Source organism: Aquarana catesbeiana, linkage group LG07, assembly GCF_042186555.1.
Source record: "Aquarana catesbeiana isolate 2022-GZ linkage group LG07, ASM4218655v1, whole genome shotgun sequence".
Classification (NCBI taxonomy): Eukaryota; Metazoa; Chordata; class Amphibia; order Anura; family Ranidae; genus Aquarana; species Aquarana catesbeiana.
In genome coordinates this window covers 286,853,861-286,877,532 of record NC_133330.1, presented here as the reverse complement: position 1 = coordinate 286,877,532, position 23,672 = coordinate 286,853,861, and the positions used below count along the sequence as shown (strand labels likewise).

Genomic DNA, 23,672 nt, shown 5'->3' with positions numbered 1-23,672 from the left:
GGAGCCAATTAAAGCTGTATTAAAAACTTAGATGTGACGGCCGCATTAGTTTCCTTTTTTAGGCTCTTTCTTCTATTTTCATCTGGTGTTCCAGCCGGCAAGTCTGTTTCTCAATAGCAAAGCTCTCTTGCAGTTACAGGGATGAGACATAACATTTTTTTTTTTTTGAAAACTTTGTTTATTGGGCTCGGTTACATCTTGACATACATTTGCAGTAGAAGTGTAATGGTGACACAGATATTATCGTTTCATTAGAAAATAATAAGAGAAAGGTAACATATAGCAACAAAAACAGGTACAGTATGAGGGGAGTTCCTCTTGTGTAGAGGGAATATGTCCCCTGTGCTGCCATTAGCTTGTTATCTATGGTAGGCTCGGGGGTCCTAGCACCAGCTACCTAGTGGCCGACAGGACAGACTGCCGTACACAGAGCCAGCCCCCCGCCCTGTATTGGCCTCAGGAGATGAGGGAGTCTGGGTCGATCCAGGTGCCGTCCGGCCCGAGTCCCATACCGGGGGGAGGGGGGTAACCAGGACCTCCAACTGATCTTCTCCAGCATTCCGCTTAAGCCCAAACCACACCTGAACCCCTCCAGAGCTCCAGTGGGGTGAAGAACATTACCACTACCCACTTGGTAGCTGATTTTCCAGCAGGGAGACTTTGTAGTTCTTAACAACCATAACAAACTAAGGGGACATGTTGTCCAGGTCCCAATGCAATATTAACCTTTAGTAATGAGAGAATAAGAAGTGGGGGGGGGGGGGGGGGTTAAAGAGGGAAAATGGGGAAAAAGGTGGGAATAGATGGAGGAGAGGGATCAGGATCATACCTTTAAGCTCTTGAGAGTCTCCTGCACTTGCACCGGTCTAAGGGGGGTACATTCCTCTACTACCGAGGTCGGTCGCGGTGGGAGACATACCATTTAGCACTGACAAAAGTGCTTAAAAATGATCAGATTTTATTTATTTATGTAAAACATTTATCTTCCCTCCCAAAAGAAGTGTTGCTGTAACTACTTGTATAACTGGAGTGTGGATTCAATTTGTTAGTGTACCCAAATCTGCTAGTATATTTAACACTCCCCTCCCCCCAGACTGACAATGCTGCTGTCCAAAGGTGCCCCCTGTTTTCCTTCATCCAGAATGTGGGCATTCTAATACAGGAGGTGTGTTACTGGTCAGATCGCAAGGTGAAAACAAAGGGAAAGGCCTAAAAAAGGAAAACTAATGCAGCCACATCTCATGATTGGTAATACATTACATTTTTGGTTTTGGATTTAATACCACTTTAAAAACTACCAGCATGTCTTTGGAGTGAATGAGGAAACCCACGCAGGCACAGGGAGAACATGCAAACTCCAGGCGGGTAGGGCTGTGTTTGGTTTCCAACCAATAACCCTAGTGCTGCCAGGTGGAAGTGCTAACCACTTAGCCACAGTGCTGTGCAATCTCTTCAAAAACCGGAACTGAACGACATACCAGTCTCTTCAGCAATCCTGGCGCCCTGGAGGGGCACCCCACCCTCAGTCAGCAGGGGTTCTATGCAATTTCTATGCTTTATTATGACTACCACCTAATATCAGCATTTACAATACCTACATTTTTTCTCCTCATCTTGAGTGAAAAGCTTTTCATCTTCGATCGATGAATCATTATCATTACATGTCACATTACTGTTTGACCCGCCACTTCCAACATAAGTTAGGTAATACTTCAGCTTCATGTCCATTATGTCATACTTCCACAGATACAATAATCAATATTACGGATATGCCACTTTAAGTGTGTGTTAGATGATCCCGAAGGTTAATACCGTGGGGCTGATTTACTAAAACTGGAGAGTGCAAAATCTGGTGCAGCTCTGCATAGAAACCTTCCAGGTTTTATTGTCAAAGCTTAAAGTGATTGTACACCCTGTACAATCACTTTTACCTACAGATAAGCCTATATTAAGGCTTACCTGTATGTGCTGGGAATATCTCCTAAACCTCCACAGTTTAGGAGATATTTACAAAAAAGCTGTGCGCTGATGTCTACGGCGCATTCGCTGATGTCTACGGTGCATTCGCTGATGTCTACGGCGCATGCGCATTTTAGAAAGGGCAGTTAGTGCCGTTTCTAAAGGGGTCATGCCGTGACATCACGCGACTCCGGACAGTCACAGAGCCAGAGTTCGCGGCCCCGGAAGGAAGAGGGGTGAAGATGGACGCTTGCTGCTAGTGGGGACAGCGGTGACATCGCAGGCTTCCGTTTCAGGTAAGTGACACATAATGGGCTAGTATGCGATGCATACTAGCCCATTATGCTTTACCTTTGTAGGGAAATAAAGAGGAAATAAAACCCATCAGAGTTTACTTCCTCTTTAACTGAACTAAAGTTAGAAGCTGATTGGCTACCATGTAGAGCTGCACCAGATTTTGTACTCTCCAGTTTTAGTAAATCAACCCCAGTATGTTAAACCTCCATCAAGAGTGCAAAACACTAGAAGTAACTGTTTAGGTGCCAACAGTATTCTCAAAAATGAAGCACCCAATAAACAAACGGTGGCCATACATGCTTCAATAAATGATTGATCCATCCTAATAGGATCAACCCACTGACAGTCATCAACACAATTGATTGATATGCCATATACAGAAAAGTGGAATGCAATCTATGCTTGGAGATTATGATCATACGTTATTAATCATATCTCCGTTTCCACCAGGCAACCTTGAAATACGATTAAATTTATGACTGAATCACTGCCAACTGATGCAAAACAATGGATACATTTCAGCCCTCGCCGATCGACTCTGTTTGATTGAATCCAATCTTAACCTGAGTCTTAATAGTTCAGAAGGGAAGTTATGGCTATTCACTCGGTTTCGGATTTGATCGTTTTTTGTTTTTTTTTTTTTACTTATTGATTGGATAATAAATTTTAAGCATTGTATGGCCATCCTAACAGCAGCAAAAAACACATGAAAAAGAAATTTTAAAGCGCTCCTACTTTTATGATGAGGTTCTTGTATTTGTCCAACATTTCTTGGTCCTCATGACAGCCAGCAAGTAGTTGCCAAACTTCTGCTCTTAACGCCTCGGGTACTCCCCCTCGCTTCACCAGTGATGACAGTCCCTTTGGCCTGACGCTCAGATTGCTGTGCCTGCATGATGACAAAAGAGCTGAAGTTCAGCACAAGAAGGGCTTCAAGGTAAACAAACACTGCTAAAAATATGTGCAGCTTTCCAGGGCAAAGTAAATATTCCAGTGTATTAATCCAAAAGGATTATACAAACCCGCAGTATAAATATCACAAATTAAACATCAAGTCAGATCACTGCTGGACTTCAAAACGACAGCAGAGCGGCTGCTTTACTCCACTAGATAACATATAGTCTTATCGCTGTGCAAGTAATCTACCACTCTATGTTATACATACACATGGACAAAGCAGGCACATTCAGCTGTTCCAATGGTTTTCATAATAACGTTGTTAACACACAAAATGATTGGATTTGGGTAAAAATGTTTGCTGCGGGTTATAAGCGCTTGTAACATATTGTATACAGGTGACAAAACTTTCCCAGTATGGATCTCAGATGGTGCATTGCATTCTAGCTGTCAAAGTATGATTGCCACTATGGGGGAGATGCAATAAAAACCGGTGCGGCTGTGTATAGTAACCAATCAGCTTCTGGGTCGGATCACAGCACAAAAATGCACTCCAGATCCGTTCCGGATGCATTTCTGCAAGCGAGTTTTTAATGTGTTAGAGTGCATTTTTTTATGCGTTTCCGGATGCATTACAGATGCTTTGATCTTTTTTTCCTGTGGGGTCCAATGTGTTTTTGATGCGTTCCAGGGCAATTTACATACATGTATAAATGTACATTTTTTAATGTGTTCCGGTGCAATTTTAAAACATTTTACTGTAATCCAGTACAGTCCAGTGCAGGACAAATGCAGCATGTTCTACTTTTTTTTTTTCTGGAACTGGAACACCCTGGAATTGACCACACTGGTGTGAACTATGCCATTGGAAACCATGTAACCTACTTTCCATGCAATTTTGATGCAGAAAAAAGAAAACGCACTGGACTGCATGTGGTGTGAACCAGTCCTTATAGTCAAAGCTTAAAGTGGTTGTAAACCCTTTACAAACAATTTAAACTACAGGCAAGCCTATAATTAGGCTTGCCTGTAGCTGCACTGGATATCTCCTAAACCTGCACGGTTTAGGAGATATCCCTGTATTTGCTTATGCCGACGTTATGCAGCACATGCGCACTTAAGCCAACTGAAGCAATGGCACGTACATCCCGTCGCTTCAGTTGTACTGTGCCGTTCACGTCGGAGCCGTGATACCCAGAAGCAAGCCCCGGGCGACATGTCGGCGGTCTGAGGGGGAGATGAGGACAGCTGCGGGGGCTTCGTTCTCGGGTAAGTAATTTATAATGAGCTAGTATGCTATGCAAACTAGCTCATTATGCCTTTATCTTGCAGGATGTATTTTTAGTTTTTTTTTTTTTTTTGCAGGAGGGTTTACTTCCTCTTTAAGGCTATTTTTACACTGAGGCATTTTCAGGCGTTTTAGCACTAAAAATAGCACCTGAAAACTGCCTCCCATGCTTAGAATGAATGGGCAGCCTGAAAAGCTCTTCGGAAAGTGCCGCAACACAGGCGCCAACCCCTTCTTTGGCCCGCCAGCAGGGGTTAAAAGCGCCCTGCTAGCAGCCCGAAAAGTGCAGCTAAAACGACAGTAAAGCTCCGCTAAAACTAGCAGCGCTTTATTGCTAACCGACCTGCCGCCCCAGTGTGAAAGTACACTAACTGAACAAGCTGAAATTAGATGCTGATTGGTTACTATGCACAACTGCACCAGATTCTGTGTGCTCCAGTTTTAGTAAATCTCCCCCTTTGATTACCTTGGGAACCGCATGTGATTTTGAATAAGAGGAGGAATTTTTTTTCAACAATTTGTGGTTGCCAACATCCCAAATATATACAAGCTTTATAAAAGGAACCCTCCTAAGTGGGACGTTAACGGCCACAGGGTTATGTGCAAAAATGCAGCACTAAAAATGGTGTCATGTATTATAAAAGTAACAAAAACTTTATTGACAAAAAACAGTCAAGATAAAAACATTAAATAACATAGATACAAAGGCTATTCATAGTTTATGTTAGATATACAATATTCCCACCAATGAGGGTTACAACTTCCAAAACTGTAGATACCCAACACGTTTCAAGAACGTTATAGCTCTGCCCTTCTTCAGGGTTATAGATACACCACAGAAAGGAACTATACTCTATAATAGAAACATACAATTAAATATACTATAAATAAATAAAACATAAATAAATAAATAAAAAATAATAGAACAATATATAAAATCATGAAACATCCTAAAAGATATAGTTCACCGTTACCACAAAACTGCCTATCATCTGTAGATAAAATCAAACTGTGCAGCTCTGACTAAAGCTGAATAAAGCCCTTGCTATAGGTGTAGGTCATTTACAAACCTTATGAATACTCCCAGGACGTTGCCAAGTACTTCCCAGGACGTTGCTAAGCGAGGCCTAGTCATCACTGTTCACCTCCACCATCACAGGAGCGAGTTCTCAAATGCTGAGCTCAGAGCTACTGCATCTGAGAAAGAGAATGTGAGGGAGTTTGAATCAGACAAAGGAGCACCCCTCATGTGATGGTGGAGGTGAACAGTGATGACTAGGCCTGACTTAGCAATATCCTGGGAGTACATAGCAACGTCCTGAGAGTATTCAGTTTAGCTTCATGTGGTATGGAAATGGCCTACACCTATCACAAGGGTATTATTCATCTTTAGATGTCAGAGCTGCACAGTTTATTTAAATCTACAAAGATCCCTTACCTGCATAGGCAGGTTTTTCTTGTAAAGGTGAACTATCCTTTTAAATGACCACTGGGGGGAAATGGGGAGAGCTGGCCAAGAACCTATGGGCCACTCGGGTCGTGAGAAAAAGTCACAAAGCAGACCGGAACTCTAAAAGCAACAGAAAAGAAAAAGCACGGGGGTCAAAGAAATAGAATATTCTTTAAAAGGTGGAGTGAGGTCTCATATAAATATATGTAGATGCTCTTCTTACTTGTATAATATAGGAATATTGTGCAAGCTGATCACATGCTAAGTACATATGCAGAAGCCACAAAAATTAGCGTAGAGAGGGAGAGCCTTCGATGATCTGTAAAAGCAACAGACCACCATATAAATAATTTAAATAAAAATGGTTTATGGCTTCTGTATATGTACCTACCATGTAATCAGCTTGCACAATATTCCTATATTATACAAGTAAGAGCATCTACATATATCCCTCCACCTTTTAAAGAATATTATATTCATTTGACTCCCTGCTTTTATACTGTTGTGTTTAGAGTTGCGGTCTGTATATCGTACCACATTGTAATAGGTAAATACCCAACCTCCCTATAAATAACAAATGGTTTCTTTCTGTGGTGTATCTATACCCCTGAAAAAGAGCAGAGATATACCATTCTCGAAACACATTGGGTATCTACATTTTGGGAACTATCTCAAGTTGTAACCCACATTGGTGGGAATATTGTATATCACACATAAACTACGAATAGCCATTGCATCTATGCGATTTAATGTTTTTATCTTGAATGTTTTCTTTGAATGTTATTTTTATAATACATGACACCATTTTGAGTGCTATATTTTTGCACATAACCCTGTTGCCATTAAAGCCCCACTCATGAGGGTTCTATTTCATTGCTTGTGATTCTGAATAAGAATCGCACCAGTTTTCTGTTCAAATCACATGCAAAATCCTCAGCAGTGCAATTTGAGCCGTTATTCTGTATGGCTCAAATCGCACCATATTCGCACCCAAAACGCGCAGGACCCTTTTTTTGGCTGCACCAGAATTGGATGGCATGGGCGTTCACACCCATGCCATCTGATTCTGCAAATCAAACTGGGTTTTGCGAACCAATTTTGGGGTATCATTAAAGGAGAAGACCAGCCAAAGCTCGTTTGGCTGGGCTTCTCCTATGGATCACAGGAGTGCAAATAGTTTTGCACTCCTGTGACTCGTTTTTCAGCAGAGAGCGGGCTAAAGTCCGCTCTCTGCGGACGTCGCGGATATCAGTCCAAGCACCACGTCAATTGCGACAATAAGGTGCGGATCCGCCAGTTGCCTGGACTGACAACCGTCCCTTCCAAAGCTCAACAGTCCAATAAGCGTGGAGAGAAATGAGCAGGGAGCTATGACTGACAGTCTGCACGGCGCTCTGAAAACCGAGTGATCGGCGGTTTTCGGTGTAGAGGCGCCAGGGGACCGATGGTGCATCCACCTAGGTAAGTATAATTGGGGGAAAAAAAATCAACCCATACTTCTCTTTAACATACACACCTGCATCGATTCTCATGAATGGGGTGCCATTTGCAGGTGGTGCGGAATCCGCACAGAGCTCTCTGCAAATTTCGCACTGCAACAGTTTGAGCCAAGGCTGAAATTACACATTTTGTCTAAAGTTTGCCATACGCTAGTAGATTTTTTGTTATTTTTTCATTTTAAAGGCTGTTTATTTGATTTTCTATTCTATTTTCTATTTAGACAGGGACAGGGAAATCTCCCCACTTTCAGAATACAATAGCACAGCAGGAGCAATTCCCCCGATTCAAATCAAGTGTAAAGCCTGGTACACACAAATTTAGGAGCTTGCTGTACTAACTATGCAATGTTAGTACATAGATTTCCCTGCTGAGCTACTGTGTTCTGATAGAGGGTCTGCTCACCACCGCCAGAACACACTGGTCAGCGCTCGCAGCCATTGGCTGCAAGTGCTGACTAGATGCCAATTGGCTGCTGTTTTTATCAGCATGCCCTTTCGAAAGAAGCCAGGACATTTGGCCGGATTTTGTTGGAAAGGCTGCCGTACACACGGGCCAAATGTCGGCTGGTTTCTTGTGATTTTACCAGGCTTAAGCGGGAATCGAGTACATTTTTTTCATTCAACCTGGTGGTTAAACAAAAAAAAAAGGTCTCATGTATGGCCAGCCTTTAGCCAGCCACAGACTGGTAGAAATTTGTCTAATTCAACAGGAACCAGGCGAATTTCCATCCGTCTATGGACAGGGTAGTAGTAATGAAGTCGATCTATTGACTTGTGTTGATGGGGGAATCGGACAATTTTCTTCCCTTCAACCCATTTTTTTTTTATTAGCATCAGTGCCAGTGTTTTAGGCAGGACATAAAAAAAAGCAAAATGAGCATTATTATATCTGGGCTGTCCTACAGGTACACAAAACAACTGATATACACATATGTGGTATTGCTGCAATCGTCAGGAGCAGTATAATTTATTTTGGGTTGTTGTTTGGTGGTAGGTTATGGTAGTAACAAGAAATATACATGTAAATTTAAAAAAAAAAATTTTTTCTATTTTGGGCCAGTTTTACTTTGATAATAATAATAAAAAAAAATAATTAGGAGCTATCCATAACAATTTACTATAAAAATGAAAGCCCAATTCGTTCTGAAAATAACAAGGTATAATCCACCTGGTTGAATAAAGTAGTTGTGATGATATGTACAGTTTTACGAACGCATGGCAAAATTGCAAAACTGTGCTTAGGCATTAAAGGGGTTGTAAAGATTCAGGGTTTTTAAAAAAACAAATATGTCATACTTACCTCCGCTGTGCAGTTGGTTTTGCACAGAGTGGCCCAGAGCCTCCTCTTCTGGGGTCCCTCAGCTGTGCTCCTGGCTCCTCCTCTTCTCGAGTGCCCCGTCAGAGAAGCGCTTCCTTCGTGGACACCCGTGCGGGCGCGCTCCCGTGTCCTGCTACTGCATCTATTCACACAAAAAGCAGGACTCGGCCCTGCCCCCCAGGCACCCACGTCATTGGATTTGATTGACAGCAGCGGGAGCCAATGGCTGCGCTGTTATCAATCCAGCCAATCAGGACCTGAGACACTGGCTTTTGCTGGTGTACTCGTCCCCGGCATGAGATAGAGGAGGTACAGGTAAGTAAAACAGGGGGACTTGGGGGGGGGGGCTGCAGCATTACAGGAGGTTTTTCACCTTCATGCATACAATGCATGGAGGTAAAAAAAACCTCAAGAGTTTACAATCCCTTTAAGATTTGTTTTACCCTTAGACCCCTTTCACACTGGGACGCTTTGCAGGCGCTACAAGCGCTAAAAATAGCGCCTGCAAAGCGCCTTGAAAGAGCCGCTCCTGTGTCTCCAATGTGAAAGCCCGAGGGGTGCGCTGGCAGGATGCTAAAAAAAGTCCTGGCAGCAGCATCTTTGGAGCGGTGAAGGAGCGGTGAAGGAGCGGTGTGCATACCGCTCCTGCCCATTGAAATCAATGGGCAGCGCGGCTATACCGATGGGAAAGTTCTGCTGCAGCAGCTCTTTGCAGGTAGTTTTAACCCTTTCTCGGCTGCTAGCGGGGGGTAAAAGCCCCCCGCTAGCGGTTGAATAGCGCTGCGAAATTGACGGTAAAGCGCCACTAAAAATAGCAGTGTTTTACCGCCGCACCCACCGCCCCAGTGTGAAAGGGGCCTTAGGCGTGAAGGGGTTAAGTTGTTCCCTGTGCTCCTTCATCCAGAGTGGGGGCATTGTAATACAGGTGGTGTGTTACTGGGCAGATCACCAGGTGAAAACAGAGGAGGGGGGCCTAAAAAAGAAAATGAATGCAGCCACCACATCTAAGGAATAGTAAGCTGCTATATATTAGTTTTGGTTTTGGATTTAATACCACTTTCTTAATAATGGAATTACTTTTTACATCTCCATGTAATCAAGTTTAGGTCAGTGAATATTTTCAGCGAACTCATTAACACATTTCAGAAGGAGACAGAGCTCAGTGTGAACAGCGAACGCACTGTAGCCTTCAGCATTCTTGATCTGTACCTCAGCAGAGATCTTTAAATAAGGCCTACAGCTATTTCCGTCCTCGTACACCTGGGCAGCACCAGAACGTCTTCTAATAGTTTTATAAATCATATTGACATTTCATTTTCTTTCAGGCACTAGACTTAAAGCTGCTTTAAAAAATGAGAAACTAAAAAGGTTTTTGCCTCACCCAAAAGATGAGGAAGCTTTCTGTGAGGGAATTAATGACTCGGGCGGCCATTTTGGGGACGGATGCGCTATGGAAAACGAATGTGCCATCGATGACCGGTGACTGTAAAGCGTTTACCTCAGTTGGCGCTGTGTTAACGAACCGTAATTACAGATTTTCCACTGAGACTCGCAAGTTGTACAGCAGATGCAGACAAATGATTTGTGGTAAATGGCAGAATGTTCAAACAAATCTACTATGTATTAATAATCTGTGCTGCTGCTAAAGTTTTTCAGCGTGGCTGTAAACTCATACTGTCCCCATGGAAACTAGGAGCGTTAAGGCCAAGAACAAAATCAGACTTCACTTGTTTATAGCGGTGTCTCAATATCTAGCGTCATGTCCTTGAGAAAGCTTTAGTATATCTAATGCAGGAAAATGGGTTGTGGAAAAGGGGATAAGGAAAAGGGGTGCATGCTACCACCCCAGAAATTTCACCTCACACAGCTCTCTGTGTTTACTCGGTTACCAGCCACCACTGCTATGGCTGCCTAGTGAAGCATAAATAGGTTAATTAGATACGTATTCAGAAAAAAATTAATAATTTGTTTCCCCGACAGATAATAAAAACAGTAATTCCGCATACGATCGGAATTTCCGACAACCAAACCGTGGATTTATTTCCGACGGATGTTGGCTGAAACTTGTCTTGCATACACACGGTCGCACAAATGTTGTCGGAAATTCCGAACGTCAAGAACGCGGTGACGTACAAGACGTACGACGAGCCGAGAAAAATGAAGTTCAATAGCCAGTGCGGCTCGTCTGCTGGATTCCAAGCATGCGTAGAATTTTGTGCATCGGAATTGTGTACACACGATCGGAATTTCCGACAACAGATTTTGTTGTCGGAAAATTTGAGAACCAGCTCTCAAATTTTTGTTGTCGGAAATTCCGACAACAAATGTCCGATGGAGGCTACACACAGTCGGAAATTTCCAACAACGAGCTCACATCGAACATTTGTTGTCGGAAATTCCGATCGTCTCTATGCGGCATAAGAATTACATTCCGTATACAGAACAATGAGTGCTACTTTACAGCGTCCATACACACAGACAGACACAGTAAGGTCTTGTTCACACAGGGCGTACTACAGCATATGCCCATGCAAAAGCCAAGCTTACCCGCACAGGAAGGTACAGGTGCTTTCCCATGCTGGCAGTCCCACTGACGCACCAATTAGGAAGCAGCAGTTGCTTGGACACAGCCACTGCTCTTAATCTGACATCTATGCGGGTGCATGGCCCCAAATGCACACTGTCTGCGGTCGAGGCCACCCATGCACCCGCCCCCACGCACATGTCAGATTTTGAGCAGCAGTTCTATCCGTGCAACTTCTACATCACAATTTACATCAATGTGCTGCCTGCACAGTAAATGTACAGAACACCAGTGCATACCCATGTGAGTAAACATGGCCCTGGCATGGGTGTTTGCTGTAGTTAGCCCCATGTGAATGAGGCCTAAAAATGTGTGACACTTCCCTATTACCCCATTAACTGTCCCCCCAGGGTGACATATCTGAATTCTCCATAGTTGATAGGGTATGTATGTGAAATTTTTAACAGTGGTATTAAAGTGGAATTAAAGTCACATATCCTTTACAGTCAAGGAAGCTGCCATATTAGTCCCTGCTGAATCTGCAGTTGTCATGGTGCTACAAATCTGTTAAGACACAGCACAAGCAAATGTTAGAGTTATCATTCCCCATATGCCTCAATTTCTACTGCATAATGCAGGTTAGTGATTAAAAGGGAAGGGATGCCTGAAGTGGCTGGCTTATTCAGTAATCGTTACAAAAATAGGAATTTTACGTCATACTTACCTGTAAAATCCTTTTGAGTACATCATGGAACAGAGTCAGGCTAATATTCATTTCCTGCTGGTTATACTCCATCATTAGGTGAATGGACACTGGTAGACCAAAGGTCTTCAGACAGGAAGTGATCCCCTATACAACCCCTCTCATACAGGAAGTATTTTAGTTTTGTAGAAAGCACTAAATCCTCAAAAAAGAGGGGAGAGATCTCTGTGTCTCATGATGTACTCAAAGAAAAGGATTTTACAGGGAAGTATGACGTAAAAATCCTATTTCCTTTTTCATACATCATGGGACACAGAGTCAGGCTAATCCTAATATTCATTACCTGCTGGGATATCCCAGAACAAAAGCCTTGAGGGGAGGGAGACACCCTGCCAAACAATAGCCATCAGAGCTTGTACAGCAGCCCGCAGTACACTGCGGCCGAAAGACGAATCCTTGGATGTTCGAACATCCACTTGATAGAATTTTGTGAACGTATGCACTGAAGACCAGGTAGCAGGATTACAAATCTGAGCCACAGATACCTGATGTCGAAAAGCCCAGGAGGTTTCTACACCCCTGGTAGAATGAGCTCTCAACCTAAAGGGAGGAGCTTTTTGTTTCAGACCGTAGGCCTGAATGACCAATTGACGGACCCAATTGGCAATGGAAGCTTTGGAAGCTGCCTGTCCCTTCTTGGGTCCTTTTGGTAAAACAAAAAAAAAACAAAAAAACAAAAAAAAAAAAAAAGAGAGTCTGATTCTCAGATCTCCGCAGATCTAGACAGATAAACCTTGACTGCCCAAAGTCCAAAGAATGCAGTCGTCTCTCTTCCACCGAACGAGGCTGAGAGAAAAAAGAAGGCAAGATAATACCCTGATTTAAATGAAAGGCCAACACCACCTTTGGCAAAAACGATGGAACAGGTTGTAACACGACTCTGTCATGGTGAAGGATCAAGTATGGTTCCCTGCATGAAAGGGCCGCCGACTCCAACACCCTTCTAGCCAAGGTGATAGCCATCAGGAAGGCTAACTTGCGTGACAGCAAGTCTAATGGAATTTCCTTAATAGGTTCAAATGGTTGTTTCTGTAACACAGACAGCACCAAGTTCAAGTCCCAAGGACACATAGGTGACCTGATGGGGGGAAGCAAGCGAGTTGCCCCTTGCATAAAGGATCAGTGAATGGGAGGCTAAAGGCCTTTGGAAGAATACCGATAGGGTCGAAACCTGACCTCTGATTGTACTCAAAGCCAATTTGATTTCCACAGCTGACTGTAGAAAAGAGAGAATTCTCCCAATCACATATTTCTGAGGATGCCATTTTCTGGCTTGACACCAAGCAATATAAGTCTTCCAGATCTTATGATAAATCTTCCTAGTGACAGCTTTTCTAGCATTCACTAGAGTAGACACCACTGGTCCTGAGATGCCACGGTCCTTTAACACCCTGGCTTCAAAAGCCATGCCGTCAAATTTAGAGACTGTAAATTGGGGTGGAATATAGGACCTTCAGACAGTAGATTGGGGCGACATGGAAGCATCCATGGCCCGTCTATCATCAGTCTCACAATCTCCAGGAACCAGGGCTTGCTGGGCCAGGCTGGTGCTACCAGAATGACTAGAACATCCTTTCTCTGAATCCTGCGCAACAAATGTGGAAGGAGATAGATCGGAGGGAAAGCATAAACCAGGGAGTACTGGTTCCATGGAACTATCAGAGCATCTGCTCCAATTGCTCCTTCAGAGCTGAACAACTCCTGGTTCCGCCTGGGTGGATAATATAGGCCACTACCATGGCATTGTCTGACTGAACCCTGATGGGGCAGTCCTGAAGCTCCACCGTCCAGGACCGCAGGGCCAGATGTACTGCCTGTAATTCTAGGAAGTTGATGGGCAGGGTTTGCTCTGTCCCTGACCATTTCTCCTGAGCTGTGAGCTCGTCTAGGGAAGCTCCCCAGCCTGAGAGACTGGCATCTGTAGTCAGTACTCTCCAAGTTACCGGGAGAAAGGATTTTCTCTTTCGCAGGTTCTGATCCTGCAACCACCAGTTTAGGCTTAAGCATGCCTGAGGAGATAAGAACATTAGATAATCCAGGGCTTTTCTTCCTCTGTTCCAAGCCGACAAGATGTCTTGTTGTAAAGGCCTGGAATGGAACTGGGCATAGGGCACTGCCTCGAAGGAGAATACCATCCTCCCTAGTAGACTCATACAGAGTCGAATGGAGGTTGTCTGGTGCCCCTTATCTGACACACCTGATCCTTCAGGGCACAGATCCTTATGGGTGGCAAGAATACTCTTGCTTGGACTGTGTTTAGAATCAGACCTAAATATCTTAGACTTTGAGCTGGTCTCAAGGCTGACTTTTCGGTATTTGTGATCCAGCCTAAGCTTTTCAAATACCTCACTGTGTACATTATGCTTTGTTCTAGAGCCTGTACTGAGTGATCTGTGAGCAGGAGGTCATCCAGATACTCGAGCACCAGGATTCCTTGGGCCCTTAAAAGACCCAGTACTGGTGCTAGGACTTTGTCAACACCCGGTGAGCTGTAGCAAGCCCGAAGGGTAGAGCCACATACTGAAAGTGACGTTCCTCTACTGCAAAACGTAGGAACCTCTGATAAGGCTGAAAGATAGGTACATGTAAGTACGCGTCCTTTATATATTGATGGAGGCTAAAAAGTCTCCCCTCTGGAGTGAGGTTACTACTGAGTGGACAGACTCCATCCGAAAGGACTGTATCAATAGATACTTGTTCAGGGACCTTAGGTCCAAAATGGGCCTTGTGTCCCCATTTGGTTTCTGAACCGTAAACAGGTTTGAGTAAAACCCTGTGCCCCTTTTGCATACAGGAACCTCTACAATCACTCCTTGATGCACTAGATGATGTAATGCCGGAGCAATAAGTTTCTTTTTGGAGGATCCGAGGGAATACTGGATCTTAGAAACCTCTGAGGGGGAACACCCCATAACTCCAGCTTGTAAAAGCAAGATAAAATTGAGGTGGCGCACTCGTCCTAAATTGTTGTTTTCCAAATGTCCGCAAAGTGCAACAGCCTTCCCCCTACCCGATGGAGTGGGGGCGTCCCCTCAAAAGTAGGGCTTGGTGCTGGGTTTGCCCTTGGCCCTAGGGCCCTGTTGGCGGCGGAACCGCCTTGACGCTGAAACATTCGAGGAAGCAGTCCCTGAGTTTTTAAACAAGGGACGTTTGGTGCTTTTCTTCACAGGAAGTAGAGAACTCTTCCCTCCGGAAATCTTTTAGATATATTTGTCCAAGTGATCACCAAATAAACGTTCCCCATGAAACAGGAAATCAGCCAATAACTTTTTACAAGGAAGCTCAGCTGACCAGTTCTTAAGCCATAAAAGTTTGCGCATATGTACAGACAAGAGAGCCAGACGAGAAACCTTCTGTATTGAAGCCTTTAAAGCATTAACAGAAAAACACAGTGCTCAAGGAATATCTGTCTTACTTAAGGCAAATCATCCTCCTGGATAGGCCTATCAGGCCTTTTGACCTGATCCTTTACGGACTGGCAAATATCAATTGCTGCAACAGCTGACTGAATAGGTAACTGGCCAAAGAAAAGGAAGCTTTTAATAATAATTCCAATTTCTTGTCAGCAGGGTCTTTCAAGCCCTGTGGATTATCTACCGGACAAGTTAAGTTCTTGTTTAAGGAAGAGACTGCTGCATCTACGGCTGGCATGCTCCATTTTTTAAAGAAATTTTCATCCATGGGATATAAAAGGGAAAACCTCTTAGGAGCAACAAAAATCCTGTCAGGATGTTCCCAATCAGCATACACCGCTTGTTCCAACAGGGGGTGTAGCGGGAAAGTCTGTGCGACCTGAAAAGGTCTCAGAGATCCCAAAGAGGACCAGGGGGCCTCAGTCACCTCTGCAAGAGGCAACTTAAAGGCAGAACGAACCATTTCGGTCAGAGTCAGGATCAAAAGCCTCTGCAACTGAGAGGCAGACATCGACTGGATATCTTCTTGTCCAGATTGCTCGGAAGCAGACTCATCTGCCGGGCACTCAACCGAATCCTGAGCTTTCAGCTCTTCCGCATCCTCAACCCATTCCTGCTCCAGACTAGGAGACTCCAGGGAGGGGGATCTGTCACGCTTCCTGCCACCCTGTGGGATGAAGGCAATCATGCCTACAATCCTGCGCTCAAACCCAGCTAGGGCTGAGGACAGTTCATTCTTAGTGATAAAGCAGCAGCGTTGGCTGTAGGCACAATACCATATAGGCGCAGCGGCTTTCAGGGGATACAACTAGGTACATCAACTGATGACATAGGTGTGCCGTTCCCTATGGTGTTAGAGCCACTCATCTTTTTGGAAGACATTCAATGCCTTCAAACAAAGAGTACTTGGGTGTAGTTAAAACACCTCAGAAGGGAGACCCTTTAATAGGGCTCACCAATCCCCTATGCAACAATTCTGCTAAGCACCTTTAGCCTGCCAAGCAACACCTGGTGACTCACGTGACCCGGGTAAGGAAAAATGAACCACTGCAAGTGTCCATTCAGAGCCTGCTTTGTGTCCCACAGCTGCTTTCTGGAAGCACCACATGCTTGGCCTACACAGCTTAAATAAGCTGAGTGTGCGCCAGACCGTTCTATGCGTGTGTGCGCACGCATGTGTGCAGTCCCGGCGAGCGGGCGTGACTGTATTCGTGTATGACGGGAATCTTCGTGCACACAGATAAAGGCTACAGGGCATGTGCGGCGAAGCCGTGTGTGCCATGGTCGTCAAACTGCTGAGCCCAGTGGCGCTCTAGCAAACGCATGTGCGCCATGGTGAACCAAGACAAAATGGCGTGCACCATCATACAGGTAAAAAACAGCCAGACACAAGCAAAAAATGTACACTTTGCAAACATCCACAGCTAGCCCAGAGCTCCCCCCGTATGGTCACCGCACACAGTTGTCAAGCCTTTAGCTAGCTTGACTGATTGTTACAATCACTGGAACACTACACAATAACAAAAAAAAGGGGTTTCACTTACCCGTCCAGGCGCAGGGCCACTTAGAAGCTAAGGGCCCAATTTTCACCCTTCACGGCGGGTTCCTGTCACTTGGACCTTCAAGGACTGGGTACCCTTTCTTGTTTAGGGTCCACTCCCTTGGACCTGTACAGCACCATGCAGTAAATGCCTTAGCATTTAGTGTCCAGGATTTCCACTCCACAGGGTCCAGTGCTCGGAGGCCATGTTACAGGCAAAACCTCGCAGGATCTTAAATCTTCTTTGCGAGGCTCGGATACCATTTATCCAAGCATAAAAGCCTGTGTCAAATGGATCCGATCAGTCAATCCCTTGATTCATTTTTGGAACCGTTTGTGGGACCTGGAGCTCAGAGAGCTCAAACAAACCGTGCCATCCACCTTGCAGACACTGGTAAAAAACTAAAGTACTTCCTGTTTGGGAGGGGTTATATAGGGATCACTTCCTGTCTGAAGACCTTTGGTCTACCAGTGTCCATTCACCTAATGATGGAGTATAACCAGCAGTTAATGAATATTAGCCTGACACTGTGTCCCATGATGTATGAAAAAGAAATGATGCTCTCTGTGCTGTTGCTCTGTACCCCTGTTGTGTGTGTGTTTACATACCAGGGATGTGCAGTCAGGGGAGGCAGGGCCTCACCTGCCATGAACATAAAAAAAAAAAAAAATTAAGCTTAGAGGGTCGTAGCTCGGAGACCTGAGGTCACAGAGACCCGAAATTAGTCCTACCCCACCACTGGTAAAAAATTGGGGCTCCTACAACCTATGGTTCCGGAGATCTGGGGCTCCTTGTGCAGCCTGTCAGAAGCTACATACAGAGCGGCCAGTTTAAATACAAGCTGGCACACTGTTTGCAGCAGAGGGAGAGGTTGAGCTCACAGTGCCTCTCCTTACTTCTTGTCAGAGGCACTGAGCTCAATGGACAGCTTGGAGTCTTGGACCAATAGTAAAGTACCATTAGCCCCAGCTGTCCAATAAAAATGCTGCAGTGGAGGCACTGCAGTGTCATAGAAGGGGGCATGGGTCTTAAAGACAAATGCTCCCTTCCAGCCAAGCCCTCTTAACTAGAAGGAAATAACGTGTTTATGTGTATAAGATTTACCCACAAACCCATGTTTTTCTCACACAGTTAAGAGGGAGAATGAGAATCTGCTGCCTGCTGAAAAGGTACTGTTATAATCAAGCTAAATCATATAATATTATGCTATATGTTATAAGATAATAATTTATTATTTATATATTTACTGTGAAATTACTGGTTTGAAGTTATAACTTCAAACTTCAGTAATTTGTCTGTTAAGCCACCTGCTTGAGTACTGTTTTTGAAAATATAGTAAATTACCTTAACCACTTTAAGACCAGCCTCGTTTTGGATTTTAGGTGTTTACATGTTTAAAACAGGTTTTTCTGCTAGAAAATTACTTAGAACCCCCAAACATTATATATGGTTTTTCTTCTAACACCCTAGAGAATACAATGGTGGTCATTGTAATACTTTTTTTTGCACCGTATTTGCGCAGCGGTCTTATAAGCGTACTTTTTTTTGAAAAAATTCACTTTTTTGAATAAAAAAATAAAACAACAGTAAAGTTATCCCAATTTTTTTTTATATTGTGAAATATAATGTTACGCCAAGTAAATTGATACCCAACATGTCATGCTTGAAAATTGCGCCCGCTCGTGGAATAGCGTCAAACTTTTACCCTCAAAAATCTCCATAGGCGACGTTTAAAAAATTCTACAGGTTGCATATTTTGCGCTACAGAGGAGGTCTAGGGCTAGAATTATTGTTCTCGCTCTACCGGTCGCGGCGATACCTCACATGTGTGGTTTGACCACCGTTTTCATATGCGGGCGCTACTCGCGTATGCGTTCGCTTCTGCGCGCGAGCTCGTCGGGACAGGGGGGTTTTAAAAAAATTTTTTTTTATTTTTATTATTTATTTTACAATATTTTATTTATTTTTACACTGTTTAAAAAAAAAAAAAATTGTGTCACTTTTATTTCTATTACAAGGGATATAAACATCCCTTGTAATAGAAAAAAGCATGGCAGGACCTCTTAAATATGAGATCTGGGGTCAAAAAGACCTCAGATCTCATATTTACACTAAAATGCAATAAAAAAAAAAAAAAGTCATTTAGAAAAATGACATTTGAAAAAATATGCCTTTAAGAGGCGTGGACGGAAGTGACGTTTTGACGTCGCTTCTGCCCAGCAGTGTCATGGAGACGAGTGAGCGCCATCTTGGCCTCACTCGTCTCCAGACACACAACGGCACAGGACACGATCGCCTCCGCCGCTACCGACGGCTCCGGTAAGCGGCGGAGGGCACCGGATCGCGGCGGGAGGGGGGGGGCCCCTCTCCCGCCACCGATAAAAGTGATCTTGCGGCGAATCCGCCGCAGGGACCACTTTTATCTGAAAGCCGGCCGCCGCACGAAAACGGGGATACCGGGGTTATGGCAGCTAGCTGCTGCCATAACAACGATATACCCCTTCAAACTTAGGACGTACATCGTCGTGCGGCGGTCGGGAAGTGGTTAAAAACAATATATAATAATTATTTGTATATTGCTTATGGTAATTAACCCCTTGCCACCCATATATATATATATATATATATATATATATATATAAAGTTTTAGCAGACACCCTAGGGAATAAAATGGTGGTCGTTGCAACTCTTTACGTTATACGGTATTTGCGCAGAAATTTTTCAAATGTTTTTTTTTTTTAAACGGTTTAATGAATATAAAAAAAAAAACAAAAAAAAAAAAACCTAAAGATAGCCTGATTTTTTTTATATAATGTAATAGATGATGTTACGCCACATAAATAGATAACCTAACATGTCACGCTTTAAAATTGTGCACACTCGTGGAATGGCGCCAAACTTCAGTACTTAATCTCCATAGGCGACGATTTAAAGTTTTTACAGATTACATGTTTAGAGTTACAGAGGAGGTCTAATGTTCAAATTACTGTTCTCGATCGTGGCGTATGTAACCTGTGTATATCTGGCTCTGATACTAGCCAGTGCCTCACCGGCCACTGACCTCACCGCACGTCCCTGGTATATACAGTAGTGTGTATATTTTCAACTTTTCTCCAAGTATATATTTTTATCTGACAATATCTCCTAGTAAAAGCAACATTTAGCGTTTTCTTCTTAGCTCAGCTATAGGTGCTAATTATGCTGTACTTCTTGGGGTCAAATGTAATAATGCTGCACCTTTTCCCAAGAGCTGAGTATTGGTGTTCACTCAAAGTGAACTATTCAGTTGTTTTAAAGGAGTCTGCAAAGAAGCTGCCATTTCTGGTTGGTCTTTCCTAATCCCGTATGCACTGCCTAGTAAGTCAGTAACTAAGAACAAGCATGCAGCCAGTGAAGCATGAAAGCCTCACCTGCATGTTTGTTCCGGGTCAGTGACTCACTGGGTAATGAAGCCAGGGTCAGGTTGCTCACCATTATAGAGATAGTGGAGTTAATTTACTAAAGGCAAATGACTGTGCACTTTGCAAGTGCAGTTGCACTCAGTTTCCCCAGAGCTTAGTGAATGTGGCAAGCTTCACTTTGTAAAGAATACTTTACCAGGTGCAAAGAAAAAAAATAAAAATAAAAAATGCACTTTTGCTTGTGTGAAGGAATGTGATGTAGATAATAATAATAGTAATCTGAAAATGTCTATTTTCTTATGTGCATACATATTTTTCTCCTTACTCATTATATAAGTATACAGGTTTGCTCTGTTCCTATATTTTCTCAAGATGGCGGGTACCCCCTACATCTCACACATCAGAAGAACGCGGAACAAGATAAAACCAAAGATCAGCCAGACCTCGTTATGAAAATTCTCCATCTTCTTTTCTATCCTAACCAATGAGATGTACCTATTAGACTAACATAGCAATGACGTATTTGTGTGTATAAAACATTAACACCGCCTTGAATAAATTAGAAGTGAAACAAGTAATAGCGCTGAGCGTGTCTCAGAGTGTTTACTTTTATATGCATGCATATCAACACTTTTCAAATTAGAGACAGCAGATAACCTTGGGCTCGATTGGAGCTCTTAATCATTTCCATAACACTTGCATATGATTGGATGATAGAAATTAGCAGAGCTTCACCACATTCAATAAGCTCTGGGGAAAATTAATGCAACTGCACTTACAAAGTGCACAGTTTATTTGTCTTTAGTAAATCAACCCCATTGTCTTTTTACCTATTCAAGGCCTGAATATACAAAATGACACATGCCTCTTTAACAACTTGCCTCTCCCACCACAGTAGTTTTACCGTTGCTGGGTTGCATCTGGGTCCGCACATGAGAGCGCTCCCTGATGACCTGTGCTGTGATTGAACACGGCATGAGTTTTGGCAGCTGATTTCAGCCAATGATTTTGAGCAGTTGTAACCAATCACACACAGACTTCTGCAAAGCAGGGAGAAAACAGTCAGATAGCAAAGAAAAAGCAGCACACATTACACTTTGTCAGACACATAGTTACAGTGGTTGTAAAGGCAGAGGGTTTTTTATCTTAATGCGTTAAGATAAAAAAACTATAGTGTGCAGCAGCCCCCCTTTCTGCCCCCCTAATACTTCAATGAGCCCTCTCTCTATCCAACTATGTGCACGAGTGCCTTGGCCATCCAGGACACTCCCTTCCGATTGCCTGAGACACAGCAGCAGTGCCACTGGCTCCCGCTGCTGTCAAAGTCAGTTAGCCAATCAGGAGAAAGAGTGGGTGGGGCCGAAATGTGGCTCCGTGTCTGAATGTACACACAGAGCTGCAGCTTGGCTCGGGTGCCCCCATAGCAAGGTGCTTGCTGTGGGGGCACTTGACAGAAGGGAGGGGCCAGGAGCGCCGGCGGGGGGACCTGAGAAGAGGAGGATCCAGGCTGCTGTGCAAAACCATTTCACAGAGCAGATAAGTAAAACATGTTTGTTATTTTTAAAGGAAAAAAAAAAAAAAAAAGACTTTAGTATCACTTTAACCCCTTGATTGCCCCTAGCTGTTAACCCCCTCCCAGTTAGCGTCATTAGTACAGTATTATCACTGATCACTGTATTAGTGTCACTAGTGATGTCAGTGTCAGTAACCCTCCCAGATAGTGTCTGTTAGTGCCTGATTTCCCGCCACCCTATCACAGTCACTTTATAAGTCGCTGATCACCGCCATTACTGTACAGCGTCTATATAAATTCCAGTATATATACCATATTTTGTAGATGCTATAACTTTCTAACAAACCAATTATCATACACTAATTGGGATTTTATTTTTACCAAAGATATGTAGCAGAATACAATTTGGTCTAAATTTATGAAGAAGTTTGATTTTGTTATTTATTTATTGTATATGATTTAGAACAGAAAGCAAAAAATCTGTCTTTTTCAAAATTTTCGGTCTTTTTTCGTTTATATGGCAAAAAATACCAACAAAAGAAAGCTATTTGTGTGGAATAAATGTAAAAAATAAATTTGCGTACAGTGTCGCATGACCACGCAATTGTCAGTTAAAGTAGCACAGTGCTGAATAGCTAAACATTCTCTGGTCATAAAAGGGGTAAAAAGCTTCTGGCGGTCAAGGGGTTAAAAACCCGGTAAGCAATGCCAAATCTTATATTTTTGTCCAAAAAGATTTCCAGTCCTGGCTAAGAGCACTTGCGAGAAGGTTGCTGCTACTATCTATGCTTGCTATAAAAGCTTTCTCCGTGCATCTTCGTAGTCTAAAGCAGAAGTTCCCAAACTTTTTAAACAATGGACCAAGTACACCATTCATCAGACTGTTTGGTGGCTGGGCCTGTGGCCAGTAGTAGTAATAAAAAAAAAAAAAAAATTACATCAGACATCAATGGTAGTAATAAATCCCCCCCCCCGGGTCAGTAAGAGTAAGAAAACCGCGTGAACAATCGTCTGGGTTTCCTCGATGTTTTACAGCAAATTGGAACAGGGGAAGTGAATAATGTATGAAAATTCTCGTACGAGAGTCTTTTTTCTTTTTTTTTAATGTTTATTGTTTCTGATCATGTGCAGTCTCTCATATCCGTTTTTTCTCGTACAAATATCGTACTTAAAGTGGTTGTAAAGTGAGAAGTTTTTTTTATCTTAATGATAAAAAGCATTCTGTGTGCAGCAACCCCCCCCCCCCCCCATTACTTACCTGAGCCCCATGTCTATCCAGTGATGTTGTAGGAATGTCTCAGCTGCCAATGAGGAGAGAAAGGGGGCGGAGCCGGACCACAGCTCCATGTCTGAATGGATACACGAAGCTGCAGCTCGACTCGGGTGCCCCTATAGCAAGCTGCTTGCTGTGGGGGCACCGGACAGGAGGGAAGGGCCGAGAACAGGAGGATCCAGGCTGCTCTGTGCAAATCCACTGCACAGGGCAGGTAAGTATAGACATGTTTATTATTTTTAACAAAAAAAAAAATAAAACCACCACTTTACAATCACTTTAAACGATACACCGATACACATTAAACGTTCATGTACAAGGAAAATTTTGGAGTTCGTCCATTCAGAAATTTGCAAAGTATGAATCGGAATGTGCACAAATCAACGCACCGCAGAAAAAAAAATATACCACAGCCCTGTAAAAGCACAAGTACTGTTGTGTGAATTAGCATTTAGGGATACAGTACAAAATATATTAAAAAAATACAAAAATAAATAAAAAGATTATCCTAAAAATGTAAGTGCCTTTCATAACTC

The 23,672-nt window shown here is 43.3% G+C and overlaps 1 protein-coding gene across 2 annotated transcripts in view; it reads right to left on the bottom strand.

Moving 5' to 3' along the window:
- Window positions 1-23,672, bottom strand: part of RABGAP1L (RAB GTPase activating protein 1 like) — a 595,387-nt gene that overhangs the window by 407,286 nt on the left and 164,429 nt on the right. For both annotated transcript variants that reach the window (XM_073593438.1, XM_073593437.1), the window contains exon 13: window positions 2,992-3,145. In XM_073593438.1, coding sequence (XP_073449539.1) covers window positions 2,992-3,145 — 154 coding nt within the window. The remainder of the gene's footprint in view (window positions 1-2,991; window positions 3,146-23,672) is intronic.